At 41.2% G+C, this 19,287-nt stretch overlaps 1 protein-coding gene across 1 annotated transcript; it reads left to right on the forward strand.

Moving 5' to 3' along the window:
* Window positions 1–50: 50 nt before the first annotated feature.
* ACADSB (acyl-CoA dehydrogenase short/branched chain) lies at window positions 51–18,050 on the forward strand. Its single transcript, XM_058810093.1, has 11 exons — window positions 51–125; window positions 4,092–4,251; window positions 4,521–4,621; window positions 5,085–5,291; window positions 5,737–5,907; window positions 6,371–6,496; window positions 7,708–7,800; window positions 9,845–9,934; window positions 12,329–12,466; window positions 14,165–14,264; window positions 14,947–18,050. Exons 1-11 carry the CDS (start codon window positions 81–83, stop codon window positions 15,015–15,017), a joined length of 1,302 nt encoding a protein of 433 aa, XP_058666076.1. The 5' UTR covers window positions 51–80; the 3' UTR covers window positions 15,018–18,050.
* Window positions 18,051–19,287: the final 1,237 nt, after the last annotated feature.

A 19,287-nucleotide genomic window follows, 5' to 3' on the forward strand; every position in this document is an offset into this window, starting at 1 on the left:
GCGTTGGCTCTGACGTCACGGGGGCGTTGGCGCTAACGTCACGCGGGAGTTGGCCCTGACGTCACGGGGCGGGCGCTAAAATGGCGGCGGCGGCGGCGGGAGCTTGGCTGAGGGGCTGCGCCAAGGTGACGCCTCAGGGCGGGACAGGCATGAGGGGAGAAGGGAAAGCTGCATAGGGGAAAGCGGCACCTCCCCAGGCCGCTGCTGGGTGCGGGTGTCTGGCCGGGGCTGGACATGCCGGCTGCAGGGGCAGCGCTGCGAGGCGTGAGGGTGGTGGGGAGCGTCCTCCTGTCCTTCTGCCCTGGGGGTTTGTGTGTGGGGCGGCGGGGTTGGGCTCGGCGCTAAGGAAGGTTCTGTGAGTCTCGTGTAATGCGGGGAGGCAGCAGCGGCCTGGCTGCAGCGGCGCTCCGGGGGCTCCTTCAGTTACAGAGCGGCCAAAGCTCTGCCCGGGGTGCCGGCACTGCCGGGGAGCGGCCCCGAGAGCTCCGGCAGCCTCTGCACCGCTCCGGGTGCGGATTGCGGGCTGTCTGCAGGGCCGGGAGCTGCGCTGGGTGATGCTGGCTGTGGGTCCCTCACAATTCGGAATATTCTTGGTGTTGCTAAACTCACCTGAGGCACTGGGGCTGTGACTGAGACACGCAGAGACCCCGGGGTTTAACCACCCATGCCTGAGCTCTGCACGGTGAGACCTTATCCTGCAGCTCCTGGGGGTGCTGTGCTTCTGGAAATAAACTGAAATAAAGAAAACCAACCTTAGAAACAAATGCAGGATTCCCATTGGGGAGCTCCTCCGCTGGGAAATAGGAGCTGTGTGGAAACCAGCCGGGATGGATACAGGAGTGACAGTCACCAAGGCGATCAAAGTGAGCTGAGGAAAACATTGCTTTGGGTTTTTTTCTGTTTATATCTTAATGATGCTGCCAGGGCCAGCATTAAAATCTTGTTGTATATTGTAAAACAAACAAGGAAAACAGGAGAACTGATCTTTTGAAGAGCTGGGGATGGAGGTAAAAATTGAGATAAACAGAAAAATCAATGTTATCAGCAACCAGTTCTCAAAGCCTGTGTTTAGCAGGGGAGGCAGTCTGAATCCTGTAGCAGCATAAATCACCACCTACAGAAGAGGAGCAGGAAAAAAGGCAGGGAAGCAGCAGCCAAGGATTTAAGTAATGCACATGCTGTTTAAATAACTGCCTGAAATTAGTGATTTTACATGGCCTCTAAGAAAAGAAAGCTGCACAATAATGCAGTGACTTGATTGTTTATTTAGTTTTTAAATCTAAATATTGACCTAAAACATAGTTTCCATACTGGGCTGTTATTCCTCTGGAACAGCTGTGAGTTGCTGCTCTTTGTGTGGGAGTTGCCAGCATTAATCCCATCCTTGCATGCATCCCATTGGTTTTAAAACTTTTCAAGGTGACCTTTTTAGGAATTTTAGGACTATTCCTTTGCTCCTGCAAAGAAGCAAAGTGTCTCAAACAATCACTGACCAAAGCATGGTTGGTAAATGCCTGAACCTGCTTGGACAGGGCTTGGAGCACCCTGGGGTGGTGAAGGGGATTCACCTTCCCAGTGTTTTACTTTATTTGTGCCACCATGGAGGAAAACACTCTTTTCTTTGTACTTGGGAATGAAGTGGTGGAGGGAGCAGGAGGTTTGTGTGTGGTTTGCAGCCCTGCCAGTGCTCAGGAAGCAGCCCAGTGTTAAATACAAGTGTGCCTGTGTATGCTCAGCTTTTTCCTTCCCAGCCCTGGCCAAGGACAGACCTGCACAGGTGAATGTTTGCACACCTGGTGTCAGGTGACCCCAGCATTGCTGCATGTCCTGCACATAATCCATTCCTGCCTGACTGCTCCCAGAACATGGGCTTTAATCTCTATTAAAACAATGTTTTCTTTATTTTGTGAACACCCACAGTAACTCCATCACCATTTGAAAGTGTTGCAGCTACTGCTGACCATCCAAATGTACTCATAATTTAGCCCTGCTCACCAGTGGTTGTTTTATGTCACCAGGGGTGTTAAATGTGAATAAACACTGAATTTTCACAGCAATATTTATTTTCTCTGTTACCACTTCTGTTTGTTGTTTTTGGGTTTTATTTTATGTGCCAAAATCAGAATTTCCTTATCACAGCAGACTCTTGCTGCTTGTCTCCACAAGAGTTCATGGATGTGCTTCCCATCAGTTCTCCAGCCAGGAAGATGACAAGTGTTGAAAGCCAACATGAAAGAGGGGGAATTATTAAAAGGATCAAAGGAATTTTTACTTCCTGACCCCAGATTTCTGCTGGTTCTGGAGGAATGCTGCTGCCACAGTGTGCATTGTGGGCTTGCCCTGTGTTCTGTGGGCTGAGCAGGCGCCTGCTGGGGGCACAGCCAGTCTGTTCCTCACTCTGGGGGTCACAATCACCCAAACTCCTGTGCAGATGTGTTTTTATATCCCCCGTGGCCCAGCTGTGTCTCTGCTGGGGGTTTCTGTCAGCGCTTGTCCTGCTGGGACATTGGTGACTCCACACTTTGCACTGACAAGGCAGAAGTGCCAGAAATGTGGAGCAGAGATCAGAGAACAGAATCATTGTTCTGCCCTTCTGGGCCACAGACAAACTGTGCTGCTTTTCAGGAGAACATTTTAGCTACTCAATTTAGCCCATTACTTTTTGAGCCAGATCCTTTATGCCAACTTCTTTAAAATCCTAAGGAATTATTCTGTGTTTGGAAAGCAGATTGGCCTTCATACCAAATTTGCCTTTGTAAAGTCAGCTGTGAGGTAATGAAGTCTTTGAACACAAAAGCTTTCAGGTCTCTGAGGGACACAGCTGTCACATTATCTATGCCCTGACAATCACTGTGTGGAGCTTCCTCCCAAAAGCCACTTCTGTTCATTTTTGTGACTTTTGCCACATATTCTTAATACTATTCCCCACAGTAAAATGCTCATCCTCTGCTCTTTTGGTTGGATAACCAATGCTTCTTGAAATTATTCTTATATATTGGGGATAAATGGGGGAGCATAAGCACGAATCACTTAGTTCCTTCCCATGCTTTTAAAATAAATCAACCAAATAAGACACATTAATTATTAGTTACACTATCAGCACTGACTGTGGGATTTTAACTGTGTGGAAATTACCTGTACAGAAGCATTCAAATGCCAGGGCTTGGTCTACAGAATGTGTGCTCATTCTGAAAATCATTAAGTGATGGGTAAGAATTCAGTTTTAATAGAGAAACCACAGTGCAGTTAAAAGTTAGGCCCTTTCACAGCAAAATGCCAATAATCCACATGAGGGGCTGTCAGATTGCTTTATATAATAAATAATAATATATTATAAAATAAATATTTATTATTAAACAATAAATTCAATAAAATATAAATAATATATAGTAAAATAATGTATAATAAAATAAATATTTAATATATAATAACATATAATAAAATAAATACTTATTATTAATAAATTTAATAAAATAGAAATGATAAGTAATAAAATAATATATAATAAAATAAATTTTTAAAATAATATAAAATAAATAAAATAAAAATATAGTAAGAGTTGCTGGTCCCTAGAAAAACAGGAAGAATGCTAAAGTCAGTCAATTAAAGTTGGCAGGCCTGTAAAAATCATTATATGTGTATTTTATATTTACTCTTATCATTCTTGTCAATGAAAGTATTAATTCAATTGAAATACACTCTGAAGTGAGTATTACAGAAGAAGTACTCACTACTGTGAATATTGCAGTAGACTTGCAAAATCATCTATCAAAATAAGTACTATCTGCAAGGTTTATTTGCTGTAAGCACTAAAATTGACTAAAAAATGCTTGTGCATACTTTGTAGAATAAAAGTTTGTAAACTTCCAGGAAGAAAACTGTTTCATAATAAAAGAAAAGTAATTAAAGGATATTTTCTTTTAGGACACAGGGGAGGGGAAGGTTATATTTTCTCAAAAGCTTTCAGGCTGAACAGTAGATCTAGGTTATATTTCCTAATAACTTACTGAATAAAAGCACTGGGTGAAGTTAGATATGGTTGTCTGCATACAGATCTGACTGTTTGCATGTTCTGTGTTTGTTGCCAGCAGCTGAGAAGACACATGGCAGCACACCTGGCTCCTTGGAGGGTTTCTCCCTGTGCTTTCAGATCCTCCAAATCAGAGCTCAAGCCAAACGTGGCCAGTGATGGACTTGCCTGTGCTCCACTTCAAACGTTCACTGAAGAGGAGGCCATGCTGAAAGACATGGGTAGTTATCTCTGCAGTTAAAATTCAGAAATGGTTCAAGTAGAAGGGATATTTGAGCTTAAAATTTTGTTTTCATTATTTATTTCTAGTCAAATGTTGAGATGTTTTGGGGGAGTTGTGCTTTACGCCTGATATTGCTTGGGCTTCTTTTTCTTCTGACATGCATAACCTGTCAGAAGCACCACATTCCTATTATATTGATTCCCAAGGAGACTGTTTATTTATTTATTTATGGAATATTTACTGTTTTCTCTCTTCCCTTCTTTGCAGTGACCAAGTTTGCCCAGGAACGAGTTGCACCTTTCGTGCAAAAAATGGACGAGAATGCGAAAATGGAAGAGTCCATCGTGCAGGGATTGTTTGAACAAGGGGTCTGCACACCTTTACCTAATCTTTTATTTGAAAAGTAACAGCATTTTATGTATCTCTAACTGTGCCTTGTTCAGACTTATAGATGAAAAAAATTTAGGGATATAATTCAAATGAACTGATGAATGATTAAACATTTTGGAGTTGTCAATCACACGACAGCTTTCTTTACAGCACTATCACTCCATCTTTTACTGTAATTCTTTTTCCATCTCCCCCATAGCACATACTTCACCTTATCTTTTAGCTCCTTGTCTTCCCTCCCTCAATTTTTTTTAATTGGATGCTGGAAAGGCCATGACTCCAAGTGTTGATGGAGAAGAGAACCAATATTCCTCTGTGCCTTACTGGGCAGCCATAAGGACTTACATTGCCCGAATCCTGGTGTTCATTCCTGGATTCAGTTTTAGCCTTTCCAGCTATCAGGGCCAACACATTTATACATTTGCACCTTTTCCATTTCAGCTGATGAGTATTGAGCTTGGGGAAGAATATGGAGGAACTGGAGCTTCATTTTTTTCAATCATACTGGCAGTGGAAGAATTGGCCAAGGTTGATCCCGCTGTGGCTCTTGTGTGTGAACTCCAAAACACTCTAACAAACAAATTGTTTACCACCTATGGAACAGAAGAGCAAAAGAGAACTTACCTGCCCAGGGTGTCCAAAGATACAGTGAGTCAAAGTCTTACTTGACTTAACTATTGAAATTATATTATTGTTTAGTAATGTTAGTGGGGATTTTTTTTTTCAGTGGCTAATGTGTGTCTGCAGCTGTGGAAAATATGTGTGAACTTTGAAACACTGGTTAGAGCTGAGATCTGTGGTGATATAGATACATCCTGTCATCAGTAGCTGAGAGGTAAAAGTGGAAAGGCACTTATTAGTTTCATTAAAATTTAATTTACTGTGGAAAAGAACTGTAAAGCAGTTGACTTTGAGAGATGTGTAATTACACAGTGTTTCTATTCTTAATCTTCACAGCTGAAACTCAGTTACTTCAATGCAATAGATTAAAATGTTTGAATTTAAGAGACTTGTGCTGGCTTATAAGTATTTTCCTTATAGGATTTATTTCTATTTGTGAAAATTAAATTGGCTTTTTCCCTTCCCTTGACAGTTAGGTAGTTTCTGTCTGTCAGAGGCTGGGTCTGGCAGTGATGCTTTTTCCTTGAAGACTCGAGCTGAAAAGAAGGGAGACTATTACATTATCAATGGCTCAAAGATGTGGATTAGCTTGGCAGAAGATGCAGGAGTCTTCTTTGTCATGGCAAATACAGACCCATCCTTAGTAAGTTGCTACAGAATTCTTGCATTTCAGTGACAGCTGCTGAGATATGAAACTGTGGATTTTATACTGATAATCTCATGTTAGAGGTTTATACTCTGTGCACCTTTTCCTAGCTGACTGCAAACCTTTAAAGATCTTTCCCAGCAAAACTTGAGGCAGCAATTTGGTGAGCAATTTAATAAATTCCTCCAACCAGAGAAAATAAGAATGTCAGGATCATGGTTGCACAGCACTGGTGGTGTTCTGAGTAACAGGACTCAGTCTTACATTTTTCCAACCTTTCTGACTTAGCTGACAACTTCCTGTTGTTAAAAGGCAAAATGGAAAATATGTAAAATATGTCCAGTGGAAAATGACATAGCTGACTATGCAAGTATCAGGTTTGTGCCCAGTGTGGGTGTAGGTGTAGCTTTTGAGGGATATTGGTATGCAAACCAGTTTTTGATTATTTTTAATCCCCCAGGGCTACAGAGGAATCACCTGCTTCGTAGTGGATCGCAACACAGAGGGGCTCCAGGTGGGGAAGAAGGAGGACAAGCTGGGGATCAGAGCTTGTTCCACCTGCCCAGTCACCTTGGACAATGTGAAGGTATTGTAAGTTCAGCTCTTGAAGCATAACTTGTGTAAAACTGGAACCTGGCCACACATAAGGAAAGAATATTAACTAAATTCCCTATTTTTTCCCCTTGGATACACTGATTGTTGGGCATATTTTAGCATTTAGGGGTGTAGGGCTCTGCAGAGAGACTTGGAACGGCTGGACATATGGACAGAATCAAATGGGATGAACTTCAATAAGTCCAAGTGCCGAGTATTGCACTTCGGCCATAATAATCCCCTGTACCGATACAAGCTGGGGATGGAGTGGCTGGATAGTGCCCAGGTGGAAAGGGACCTGGGGGTGCTGATTGACAGTCGATTGAATATGAGCCAGCAATGTGCCCAGGTAGCCAAGAGGGCCAATGCCATCCTGGCCAGTATCAGAAATGGTATGGCCAGCAGGAACAGAGAGGTCATTCTTCCCCTGTACTCGGCACTGGTGAGGCCTCACCTGGAGTACTGTATCCAGTTCTGGGCCCCTCACTTTAAGAGGGACGTTGAGTTACTTGAGTGTGTCCAGAGGAGAGCAACGAAACTAATAAGGGGCTTGGAACACAAGCCATATGAAGAGCGACTGAGGGAGCTGGGGTTGTTCAGCCTGGAGAAAAGGAGACTAAGGGGTGACCTCATCACTCTCTACAACTTCCTGAAGGGTGGCTGTAGTGAGCTGGGGGTCGGCCTCTTTCTCCGGGCGACAACGGATAGAACAAGAGGACACAGTCTCAAGTTGCGTCAAGCTAGATGTAAGTTAGAAGTAAGAAGGAAATACTTCACAGAAAGAGTGGTCAGAAACTGGAATCATTTACTCAGTGAGGTGGTAGAGGCATCATCCCTTGAAGAATTTAAAAAAAGACTGGATGTGGCACTTGCTGCCATGATCTAGTTGAACAGTTAGAACATCGGCTGGACTAGATGATCTTATAGGTCTCTTCCAGTCTTGAAAATTCTGTGATTCTGTGATTCTGTGATCTTTCTTCCACAGAAGTCTAGAGAGGGGTTGGATTTCTTAAATTTTGATGTAGTTTTTTCTCTGTCATCAGTTTATAGCCATGGAATGCTCTAATCAGCTATCCTAGGAATCAAACTGTGGTTTATGTTTTATGCCTTCACTTATGAGGAGCAATTGCTAAAACTTGTGAACTCTTTTAATAGTTGCAAAACAGAATAGAACAGGAATAATTGGGTGGCTTTATTTTATAGGTTCCTGAGAGCAGTATCCTGGGACAAGTTGGACAAGGCTATAAATATGCCATTGGAATGCTCAATACTGGCAGGATAGGGATTGCTGCACAGGTGGGTGATTTGGTTTCTTACTGAGCACAGCCAGGATATCATTTGAGTCTGGACTGAAATCTGTGGAATATTTAAAGCTGTTGGGAAAATACTTTATTAAAAGCTCGATTGCCACTAGATGTCACTGTTCCCGTAGCAAAGTGACAGCAAAGACAGGAGCAGCTGCCAGTGGGAAAATCCTCCTATAGTGACATAAGCAATAGACTTCAAAGACATTAAATGGCAATTAGCTTCTCTTTGGTCGTTAACTTATTGCTTCTGAATTATGTCCACGTTCTTGTCTTCCACTATGAAAATTTATTTTACAAAGAAAACTAACTTTGGAAACTTTAACACACTGAGATGTATAAATTAATGCTTCCAGCTGGGATTGTATGGGGCTGGCAAATGTAACCTAGTGCTAACTGATGTTTTCCCAACTCGTTTTTAAAAGTCAACTTATTTTTAAAATAAATGTGATTTTCTCTAGCAGAGCTGTTCCAGTTCATTGTTGTGTTTGAAAATTGCACTGTATGGCATCTTAGGGGAGAATATTTACCAATCTGGGAGTTATTTCAAAATGTTGTATTTTGCTGTAAAGTCAGTTTGGATTTCAGAATGCTGCTGATCTCAGTGGAAGTCAGCCCCAGAATAAAATCACTTGTGATAACTTTTTATATTTTGAATTTACTTTTGAAAGTAATCTTTTCTTTGCTTATACTTTATTGTGCAATATTTCTGTACTACCAATCTCCTTTATCTTTTGCCCTGGTTTGCAGACAGACCAGGAGAAATCATCTTCATGAAATTGGGATTTTCCACATGGCAATACTCTATGCTGATAATTGGGCTGGCTTTTCCATCATTTCTAAAGATTACCTCTGATTAAACTTTGTCTGATATGGCATTTAAAAAGGGCTGTGGGCCTCATTGTTCCCAGAGATATAAATAATATAAAGGCTCTGCCAGTAAAATACATGGTCTGGATTTTACTCTTAATTACTCCAAGTTACACCTTAATTAAAAGTTAAGGTCAGGTAGTTGTTATATCTTAATTACTGCCTTCTTGGCACCTTCAAATTAAGAGAAATGGACTTGACAGGAGCAGCAGCTCCAAAGCCCTGTGGTATTGAGTTTAGTTTTGCAGTTGGAATAGTTTTAAAAGATAATGAAGATCTTATAAAAGGTAATTGTGGCTTTGAAAACAGTTTCAGATGGTTTTAGTGCAAGGCAGCTGCAATATTGTTACAGGTGCTGAAGTTGATGTACTTTGTTCTTATAATTTATATAAGGAGATGACAAATCTGATAATGGGGCTGATTAGCAGCAGACTTCAATGTTTTCTTTTACTTTTTTCCTTTGTATATTTTTTTTTCTGTTGTACATCATTCAAGGCAGTTTTTCTAAGCTGTCTGATGTGACACTTTACTGCTTCTGCCTTCGTGGAAAGACAAAATTGATCAAAATTCTTTTACAATTGTTCTGCAGAGTTGGAAGATAGTGCAAGAAATGTTATCTCTCCTTCCACACCACTAAGTTTCTAAATTCTGAAATAAATTGCTAATTCTGGCAATTCAGTCTGGTGTCCTCTAGAAAATGAGAAATTATTTTGCTTATGAAAATAGTTTTGATTAACCATTCAGATTATTTTTCCTTTAACAGGGTAATGTAGATCTATAGATCTACAGTTTACAGTCATTTTCTTATGCAACTACAAATTATCAAAAAGATTAATATTTTTACAATTACAGCTGACCCTTAAATTTTGTTCAAAAAATGAGTGCTAGTGTTTTTACAAATCCTTGCCTATGGTAAGAAATGGGCATGTAAAAAGTTTGTTCCTCAAACTTTTATTTTTTATAACTCCCCTCAGTTTGTGTGATAACTGTAAAATTCTGGCTCCTAGGATTCTCTATACAAATTTTAGCAATATCTAGGTAGGAAGAAAATAACTTTTCTCCTGAATATCAACCTGCCTGACCAGAAGATGACCAATTATGATCACCTTCATTAGGTGCATTTAATGAATCAATTTTTTTGACCAAATCCTTATTTTTCCTCACAGATGTTAGGACTGGCCCAGGGGTGTTTTGACCGTACAGTTCCCTACACAAAGGAGAGAGTCCAGTTTGGGAAGAGCGTGTTTGATTTCCAGGTAATTGTTAATGGCATGTTTCCTCCAAGAAAGAATAGTGACCATAATAAACAGTATAATTAGTATTATGATTTGCATAATTTATGTTCCACTTCATGTCTTGTCTCTCCTCCTCATTATCTGAGTATTTTTCAAAAAAAATTCTAGATGAACGTTCATCTGCCATGTAAAATTCAGCAATTCAGTGCCTTTGCAAGTACCACACAAATAATTTAAAACTTTACATATTTTTAGCATATTCCTTTTGCTTGATAACTTGTTGACATTCCTTGAAAATAATACACATAATAAAAAATAATACACTCCCTTCTGATTTTAGTATCCCACTATACTGAATGTGCTCCAGTTTTTATATCCTTTCATGAGGTGTAGGGGAAGGGCTTTTTCTGGAGACTATAAATGATAAAAAGATGAGGAAAACTGAATTATTAGATTTCCTGTGTTGTACAAAGACATTTAGTTTTCATTATAATATCTGTTTCTTACAGCCAAAAAGACTCTTTGTTGCAAAAATGATGTATAGTTTAATAAGGAAGATACATAATTGTAATTACTCTGGTAATTTTCTTGTTAAAAGAAACCTACATCTCAGCTGAAGAGAAGGAACATTAGCACTACTCATAATTTATGCAAATTTTAGGAAGCACTCATAGATACCTAGGAAATGATTGGAACTACGTCTTTTGAATGGGAAATGGAATTTATAATTGGCAAATCATTTTGGTATTTTGACCTGCCTATATATTTCTGCAGATCTGAGGGAATGGTGTTAATGTTCTAATAAGATGAAAGATTTCATTGTGTTTTAGACTCCTAAATGTTCATTTTCAATGATCATAATATTTGGGTGTTCTTAAATAAACCCATTCTTCTGTAATACCATTCAGATATGAGCTCCATCACCCTTGAATCCATTCCTCAGTCGTGTCCTCTGTACCTTTAAGCTGCTTCTAAAACTTGTCTTGTGCCTCTGGGGCAAGGAAAGGAGTTGTCACCTTGCTAGATCTCCACTTTTATTTAAGAAATACTTGTTTGCAAGTCTTCCTTGGCTAAGCTCATTAGGGAACCAGACCTGGTTTTTCAGTGAACAGTTGCAGAATGAAAATGCAGCTCTGTCTTCCTCATGCCTTTGTAATCCTGAGGAGGATGTTAAGATTGAGATAAAATCATCCTTTATATTCCTGGGTTTGAATAGGTAACCCTCTGTCCAGTCAGGCAAAAAGAACCCCAGTGCTCCTGAATCCAAGAACAGGAAAGGGGAAAACAGGACTGCAGTTCCTGAGAGCCCTTCAGTGGCCCAGGAGTGTTCCCAACCTCTGTCAATAAACACAGAAGGAACACAGAATTGTCAGAACCCAGGAAATTCCTCTGACTGCCCTGGAGAACTGAGACCCTGACAGGGGGCTCAGAGACCTTGGCACAGAGTCAAAAACACCTGTGCCTTTGATTTTAACCCATGGAGACAATTACCAACTTTGTGTGAAGAGTTACAAGCCACAAGAGTTTGAATAGAATGATAGTGAATTTATCACGGGGTGAAAACGTAGAATTTTGGGGTTTTAGAAGGGTGGTTCAAGAGGCAAGATGGAGGAATCTGGGCATGTCCTGTCCTTCCTCCTGTTTCTTCTTGGCCTCCATCTTCTGCTGTGATGGTGGCACTTTTGGATTGGTTTAGAGCAGAGACAAACTGTCTAACATAGGTGATAGGTATTGGAAAATTATTGTAAATAAAGTACATGTAGTTTTTAGTATAAAAAGATAACACCACCCCAAGACAGTGTGCCGCAGACCAACATGCTAGACAGACCTCAGAAAAAGAATGTTTTAGATAACAGAGAATAATAACCTTGAGAACCAGAGCCAAGGAATCCTGACTCCTTCTTTGATCTTGGGGCTGGGAAAAAGAGACTTTCCAACACCTTGGGGTCATCTCAACACCAGAGACCCTGTCACAGAATTACTTCCCAGCTGGACCTGATGTTTTATTTTAGAGTGCATTGCATGGTGAGCAGGATGGTTGTTGCTGGGAGCTCCAGAGGGGCTGTGGCTCTGTGTGACTGAGTGCTGTGCTGCCCTTGCAGGGGCTGTGGTCACTCTGAGTGCTGTGCTGCCCTTGCAGGGGCTGTGGTCACTCTGAGTGTTGTGCTGCCCTTGCAGGGGCTGTGTGTGAGTGAGTGCTGTGCTGCCCTTGCAGGGGCTGTGGCTCTGTGTGACTGAGTGCTGTGCTGCCCTTGCAGGGGCTGTGGCTGTGTGTGACTGAGTGCTGTGCTGCCCTTGCAGGGGCTGTGGTCACTCTGAGTGCTGTGCTGCCCTTGCAGGGGCTGTGGTCACTCTGAGTGCTGTGCTGCCCTTGCAGGGGCTGTGGTCACTCTGAGTGCTGTGCTGCCCTTGCAGGGGATGCAGCACCAGATTGCCCAGGTGGCCACGCAGCTGGAGGCGGCCAGGCTGCTGACCTACAACGCGGCGCGGCTGGCGGAGGCGGGCAGGCCGGCCATCAAGGAGGCCAGCATGGCCAAGTACTTCACTGCTGAGGTACCTGAGCTCCCTCACTGCTGCTACAGCTCCTTCTGCTACCCCCTGTGTACTCAGAATTCATCTTGGCTGTGCAAGCTCTGGATGTACTTCTATCTCAGTAAAGGTGTTCCAGGCCAAGTTGGGTGGGGCTTGGGGCAACCTGGGCGAGTAGAAGGTATCCCTCTGCCAAGGGATTGAGATGAGTTTTAAGATCTCCTCCTGTTGGGGAAGATGAAACAGGAAAGCCTTATAAATATGATTGCCTGGCAAAAGATGTTGAGAATATGGAAACTATAAGCGAGATTGAAATGAAAGCAAGCTTTGAGATCCCTCAGTTACTGAACAACTGGAAAACAATGGCATGGCCAGCTGAAGGTAATCCCCTTTTGATGGAACAACATCCTCTGCTTGCAGACAGGCCCAAGGGTCAGAGCAGACCCTACAGCTTGGCAGAAGGGACCCAAAGAGGAGTTTTTAGGGTTTAAAATGTAACACAGTATGGTAATGTAGTGATTCTTATAGGCTGTATGTAAATGCTATAGACTTTGTATATTGTACTAGATTGGTTAGTGAGAATCAGAATATTCAACACAGAAGATGATTTATTGTATTGGAACGGGAACTTCACTCTCCTTTTTTACTCCCTTATGCTCTCACCCTCTTACTCTCTCACACTCTCATCCTCTCTCCCCCTCTCTTCTCTTGGGCCTGCTCCAGCTGTGGCTGGCAGCTCCCAGCAGGGCCCTGCACCCAGGCCCTTGGCAATAAACCCCAAATCCCAGCAGGGCCCTGCACCCAGGCCCTTGGCAATAAACCCCAAATCCCAGCAGGGCCCTGCACCCAGGCCCTGTGCAATAAACCCCAAATCCCAAAAGGCCCCTGCACCCAGGCCCTCTGCAATAAACCCCAAATCCCAGCAGGGCCCTGCACCCAGGCCCTTGGCAATAAACCCCAAATCCCAGCAGGGCCCTGCACCCAGGCCCTCTGCAATAAACCCCAAATCCCAGCAGGGCCCTGCACCCAGGCCCTCTGCAATAAACCCCAAATCCCAGCAGGGCCCTGCACCCAGGCCCTCTGCAATAAACCCCAAGTTCCACAACCTGGCTGCAGAGATCTCTTGTCTCTGTCCATCCCGATCATCCCACCCCCCAATGCTCCAGCACCCTCCAATCCAAACCATTCTGTGTTTCTCAGTCGATGCACAGAATCTAAATTAAGTCACCAAAAAGTAAGCTGCTCATGCCCCAAATAAATTTTTTTAAACCAACTAACAACACCGAAAGAGGAATGTGAATTAATACTTTCACTTATCAAGAAAGACTTTTCTCAGAAATCTTATTGTGGCATGAGAAATGACACTGTAAAGAGTTCATTTGTGACTGTTTCAGCTGGTCACATGTGTTAGTCTTAAAATGACTCAAAACTGGATGGCTTTTCCCTCTTTGCATTTGCTGTCTTGCATACCACTGCTGGTCTTTTGCACAGAGCAGCATAGAAACTATTCTGTAACAGTTAGTGAACTCCTGATGTCCTCTGGTTTATCTTGTTTTTATCCTAAAATGGCTTGTTGAAGATGAATACCAAAATACCCATCCTTCTTCCCCCCTGTTCTAGTCACTGCTTTATTCCCTGTTTTGTTATTAATCAGGTACAAAGTATAAATTTTACTGCCACTGTCTGAAGTTGGAAGCTGTAACTCTGAACCTCTCTTCACAGGTTGCAACACTGACAACCAGTAAATGTATTGAATGGATGGGAGGTGTTGGATTCACCAAAAATTTCCCAATAGAAAAATACTACCGTGACTGCAAGATAGGTGAGTGCCACTTCCTTACCAAGTATCTCTTGTGCCTTGGTGCTATTAAAGTTTGAGGAAGAAGGGCTGGCTTTTTTTCTCAGGATATTTTTTCCTTGAGACTGTATCAACACTAATTCAAAGGCTCAGATATAAAATTTTAGGTATAAATGTATGTACATGCAAGGCTAGTTAAAATGTTTGATTAGATACCAGCAAAATATAGACACAAACACCATGTCTGATTCTATTAAGAAAATTTCTGTAAAAAAAAAATTAAAAATAATTTCATTTGCTTTAAGATCTGAATCCATGTGGAGTTTTCTTTTCAAGGCTTTCTTGTTCATCAGGATAATCCTTGGGCACATCAGTTTGATATTTTTAGCAATATTACCCTTTGGCTTTTATTACAACAGCATTTGGAACTTCTTAATTTTTTTGGCTATTTAAGACTTGCTTTTCAGGAAAATGTCTTTGCATTATGTGTTGCCAGCCAGAAAAGTGCTTTTATTGTTACAGATAATAAAATAGGAATGTTTATAATATTGTATAAATAATTACAGTTCTGTGCTAGTACTTGCACAGTAAAGCTTCATTTCATAATTATAAAGTTTCTCACTGGGCTTTAGGATGATATTTTGGTCTCTCTTCATAAACTCACTCTGGATTTAGTGTCTACTAATTTGTTTTCTTCTGATTTCAGGTACAATATATGAAGGAACTTCAAATATCCAGTTGAGCACAATTGCAAAATTCTTAGCACAGGAGTACTGAAACCATGAGGACTTACTTGATGCTATATAAAAATTATTTCCCTTAACACTAATTGTAAATTTATTAGTAATTACAGAAGGCATTGATGGCATCATAAATAAGAATACACCATCACAAAAAAACATTAATTCCCCATTTCAGGAGAGGGAGTGATTCATGTGAAATCATGATTTCCACATTCAGATCCAAACTTCTTTCTGCCTGAGACACTTCCAAGCACTGGATTTAGCTCCCTTAGCTTGTGCCAGCAGTTCACCTCCACTTGGAGATATCAGAGTGAAAACAAAGGAATCCAAATCCCTGGAATCCAAACCCCTGGAATCCAAATCTCTGGCATTTCTGTTTTTCCCCCTGGGAGAAAGGACTCTCCACGTGCAGCAGGGCTGGTGTGTAGGGTGGAGCTGCATTTGGGGTGTGCTGCTGCATTAGCATGGGGTGCACAGAGAGGGAATTGATGCTTTCCTCTCTCCCAGGTGGAGTGCTGTCTGTGGAGCTGCTGTAATTGGAGTCATTTTTACAGCAGCCCTCAGTGTGTTCTTAAGGATATCTTTGTAATTAAGCCCTTGCAGCCCCAATTTGGACTCCTGAAAGGTGGATAATATCCACCTCCCTTTCCAGCCTTCTCAGCTGTTAAGGGTTTTAATCTAAGAGCCTATTTATAGTTCTCCTTTCATAAAAGGTTGAGTTGAAATCTTTCTGAAATGGGGTTAAAAAAGCTCTAGTAGTTCTGCAAAAGGACAGATATAAGCTGGGTAATGGCAGTGCTGTGATTCTACCTCCCAGTGGCCTTTCCACATTCAATGCATTTTACAAACTTTAAAGGGAGGCACTGTTAATTTGCAGCCTAGAATTCCTTGCTCCTGGAAGTTAGTGCTTCTCCAGCACAGTTTTCCCCTTTGTTTAAGAGAGAAAAAAGGGCAGGGGGTTGGGAAGTATTTGCTTTTTTTATTTGTCTCTGTTTACTCTAAAATTAGACATTTTATTTACAGCAGAAACCTCTTCAGTGCTGGAGAGCTAATTAACTAATAATCAAGAGACAGGAAGCTTAATATATGAAAAATCATCCTAATTGCTGTAATTGGCAATCTGTTTCAAGTGTTTTGGGGAGGGAAGGATTGGTTTTCTGGTTTTGGCTGACTTAGAGGAATCTCATTTTTAAAGCTTGCCTTTCACTGATGATTCACTCTGAGTGGAGCTTAGAACATTACAGGCTGAGACTCCCAGAGGATTTCCTAGCAAAACCAGGGCAAGTGACACTTAACAAGTGGGATTTGTAAAACAAGCAGTGCCTTAGACAAAGAAACAAGCAAGGATGAAAAGCACTATTAAAAAGTTCTCTGACTTCAAAGGGAAGTAACTGCTTTAATCCCTCCATGTACACACTCTGCCTGGTAATGGGCAAAGAATTACTGTGCTGATTATCCTTGTGCCAATAAAAATGCCCCTCCCACATCAGTTTGATCAAGAGCTTTGAGATTTACAAAAATACAAGAGTAGGAGGGTAGGCTGGATGGTTTCTGAAGTTAGCAATATTATTATTATTAATCATTATTAATGCATTTCAGATTTACTTGCAGGCTTTGTTTCAGCTGAATTGAGACAGCTGGGGAAATTTAGATTAGAATTAAGACTAGAATTAAGACTACAGACACCACAGCATTTAACTACATTTATTCTGCTCAACACAATCTATCTGTAAATCCAAAATAATCAAAACCACACTGCAAGATGCTGGAGTTAATGCTGATTGCTGTGCTGAGTTGTGCCAAGGTGGGGCAGGTTTAATCTGCCTTGCTCACATGAGTGTCCACAGAAAGCAGGGTTTGGTTTTTGCTGTGATCTCCTGGTTTGTGACACTCTCAGCTTGGCATCTGCAGTTCTGTGTGAGACTGGCAATACTTTACTGATTCAATTCAGTGCCAGAAGCAAACCCTTTGTGGAGGAAAGTGCAGAGCTCTTTGAAGGACTGTTAAGGGCTGCATATCCAGGATTATGTAAAAAGACTCTTTGTGTAGAACTGTGTCAGGTATCCATTTGAAAAAATAACCAGGGGAAAATGAGATTAATGTGATTCCTCACAGTCTGATATGGGATGCCTGAGTCCAGCAAACAACCTGAACATCCTCAGCAGCAATTCCACAGTAGCTGATGAGCTTTTCTTCTCAATAAAGCAAGGTCAAGCCTTTAACTAATGTTACAGCTGTAAATATTTCATGTCTTTGTTATGTATGCTGTATTTTGTACACAGTTTTGAAAGAAATAAATAATGTATTGTATTTGTATACAAAATTTTGTGAAGGAGTCTGTGCACAAATCAGTTACAACCCCTGAGTAACTTTCCTTGCTGTTTTAAGAGGACAGGTACCCGTGTGGAGAGCATTGGCTGCTCAGGTCACTGATTCTGGAGAGTCACAGAATGGTTTGGGTTGGAAGGGACCTCAAATCCCCCCTGCCCTCTGAACTCAGCTGTTTGGTTGGCAATGAGAAGTGCTGTGCTGTTGTCCAGGAGCTGTTTAGTGCTGCCTGTGCTCCCAGCCCTTGTTCTGCTTTGGGACAGACATTTTTGGGTGGTCATCAATGGCAATTCCACATTTGGCACTGTGGGCACAGGCTGCAGAGCTGGTGTGGGCAATGCTGGGAGGCTTTCTGAGCTTCTAAGCTGCTTTATGTACTCAAGATTTATTTTATTAGTGATTTTTCCCTTTTTATGCCCTTAGTCCATCCAGTCTGTTGTCCTGGCACAGCAACTTCAGTATCAAATGTTGCATGTGAGCTGCCCTGGTTAGAAGAAAAGACCTGTATTGAGAATGTATTTTAAAGTGCCTGAATTTTGTTTTTGACTTGATACAATGTTTGTATATGAGTTCATGGTTCTCTGATAATCTGTAATTTAAAATTGTTGCCAGATCCTGCAGGTTTTGTACCAGGCCGTGTCATGTCAACCTTCTCTAGCTCTGTTCTGCTTGGTGATCAAGGCAGATTTCCAGAGAAAGGTTTAATCACTACTTGGAAAACTCAAATACAACATTTTGTATCATCTTTTCTCTGCTGTTGTTTTTTCTTTCGTATTTTCTTTTCCCCATGTAAAGATTGTGTTAGAAAAGGCTTACATCAACTACAGAGTTATTGTTCTTTGGGAGCCTTTTGCTATGCAAAGACTTTTCTAATTAACGTGTTATTGCATTTCCACTTGAAAATCTTTTGGTGAGAGACACATTTCAAGTTCTTCTACCAAGCCAAGCTCGATTGGAAGCCCAGTTTGTTTTGAAAGCAGCTGTCTGACTTCCCTGAGCTGGTACTGGATACACAAAAGCTAAAGAAATGCTTTTCCTCAGCCCCAGAATGTATTCAGGGTAACCAGAAATAACCAATGTGTTCCCTAATAGCTTGTTTATTGTTCAAAGGAACATGCAGTGTACACTGTAACATTTTTTTCTGGTGAAATATTCAGAAATATAAATCAAAAATATGTGCAGTCTCACTAGACAGTAATAGCATTTTTATATATTTTGTCTTTCAAGATCATTTGGATTTACATCTTTCTGAAGCTATTCTCCCTCTCAGTAGGTGTAGAGCTGGCAACACTGGAGGACTTAGACAAACTAAAAAAAGTCAAGTTTTTAGTGATTCCTTTTTAGTGAGGCTAAAGAGGGGCTGCTTGCTGCCTTCAGCCAAGTCTCAAGCAATGACCCAGCCCTCAGTGGAACAGAATCATTTTCTGATCATCCTCATCACATCAAGTTTGCCACAAGACTCTTGGAATTTTTTGGCCTGAATTGTTTTCAAGGACACCCTGTAAATTCTTCTATTCCTTAATTTGCATCCTAAACATGTAAATTAAGTGAAAATTTTTCAGTACAAACAGAGCAGGTTTTAATTTAACACTGTGTTGTTGAGGTTTTCTGCTTTTGTTTAGATCATTCCCAAAAACATGATGTTTGACATTAGCTTCTCTGGACACTTTTTGGTTTTCTGTAGAAGAAATTTGCTAAACTGCTGTAAAAATAATCCAGGGATGATTAAAAAATAAAAGTTAAGGTTCTGGAACATAGTTAAATAGTGAAAAGCTCCAAAGAACTTGTTTGGTCAGTAGAGCTGCTGAAGATAGAGTTGGTCCTCTCAATCTCTGTCCAACCAGGCTTTAGAAGGAAAATAATTTTCTGGGTTTAATTGCAGCAGTGCCTACATTTGATTGATAAGGCAGTTTATTTTGACTGTTGCATAAATAATAAAAGCTTGATTTTTGTCATAAAATCCATTTGAGTGCCAT

This window comes from Ammospiza caudacuta, chromosome 9, assembly GCF_027887145.1.
Source record: "Ammospiza caudacuta isolate bAmmCau1 chromosome 9, bAmmCau1.pri, whole genome shotgun sequence".
NCBI lineage: Eukaryota > Metazoa > Chordata > Aves > Passeriformes > Passerellidae > Ammospiza > Ammospiza caudacuta.

Coding starts and splice junctions, on each gene's coding strand:
- ACADSB (XM_058810093.1), top strand. CDS start 81: ATGGCGGCGGCGGCGGCGGGAGCTTGGCTGAGGGGCTGCGCCAAG. Junction 5,292..5,736: donor CCAGGGTGTCCAAAGATACA/GTGAGTCAAAGT, acceptor TTCCCTTGACAG/TTAGGTAGTTTCTGTCTGTC. Junction 7,801..9,844: donor GGATAGGGATTGCTGCACAG/GTGGGTGATTTG, acceptor TTTTCCTCACAG/ATGTTAGGACTGGCCCAGGG.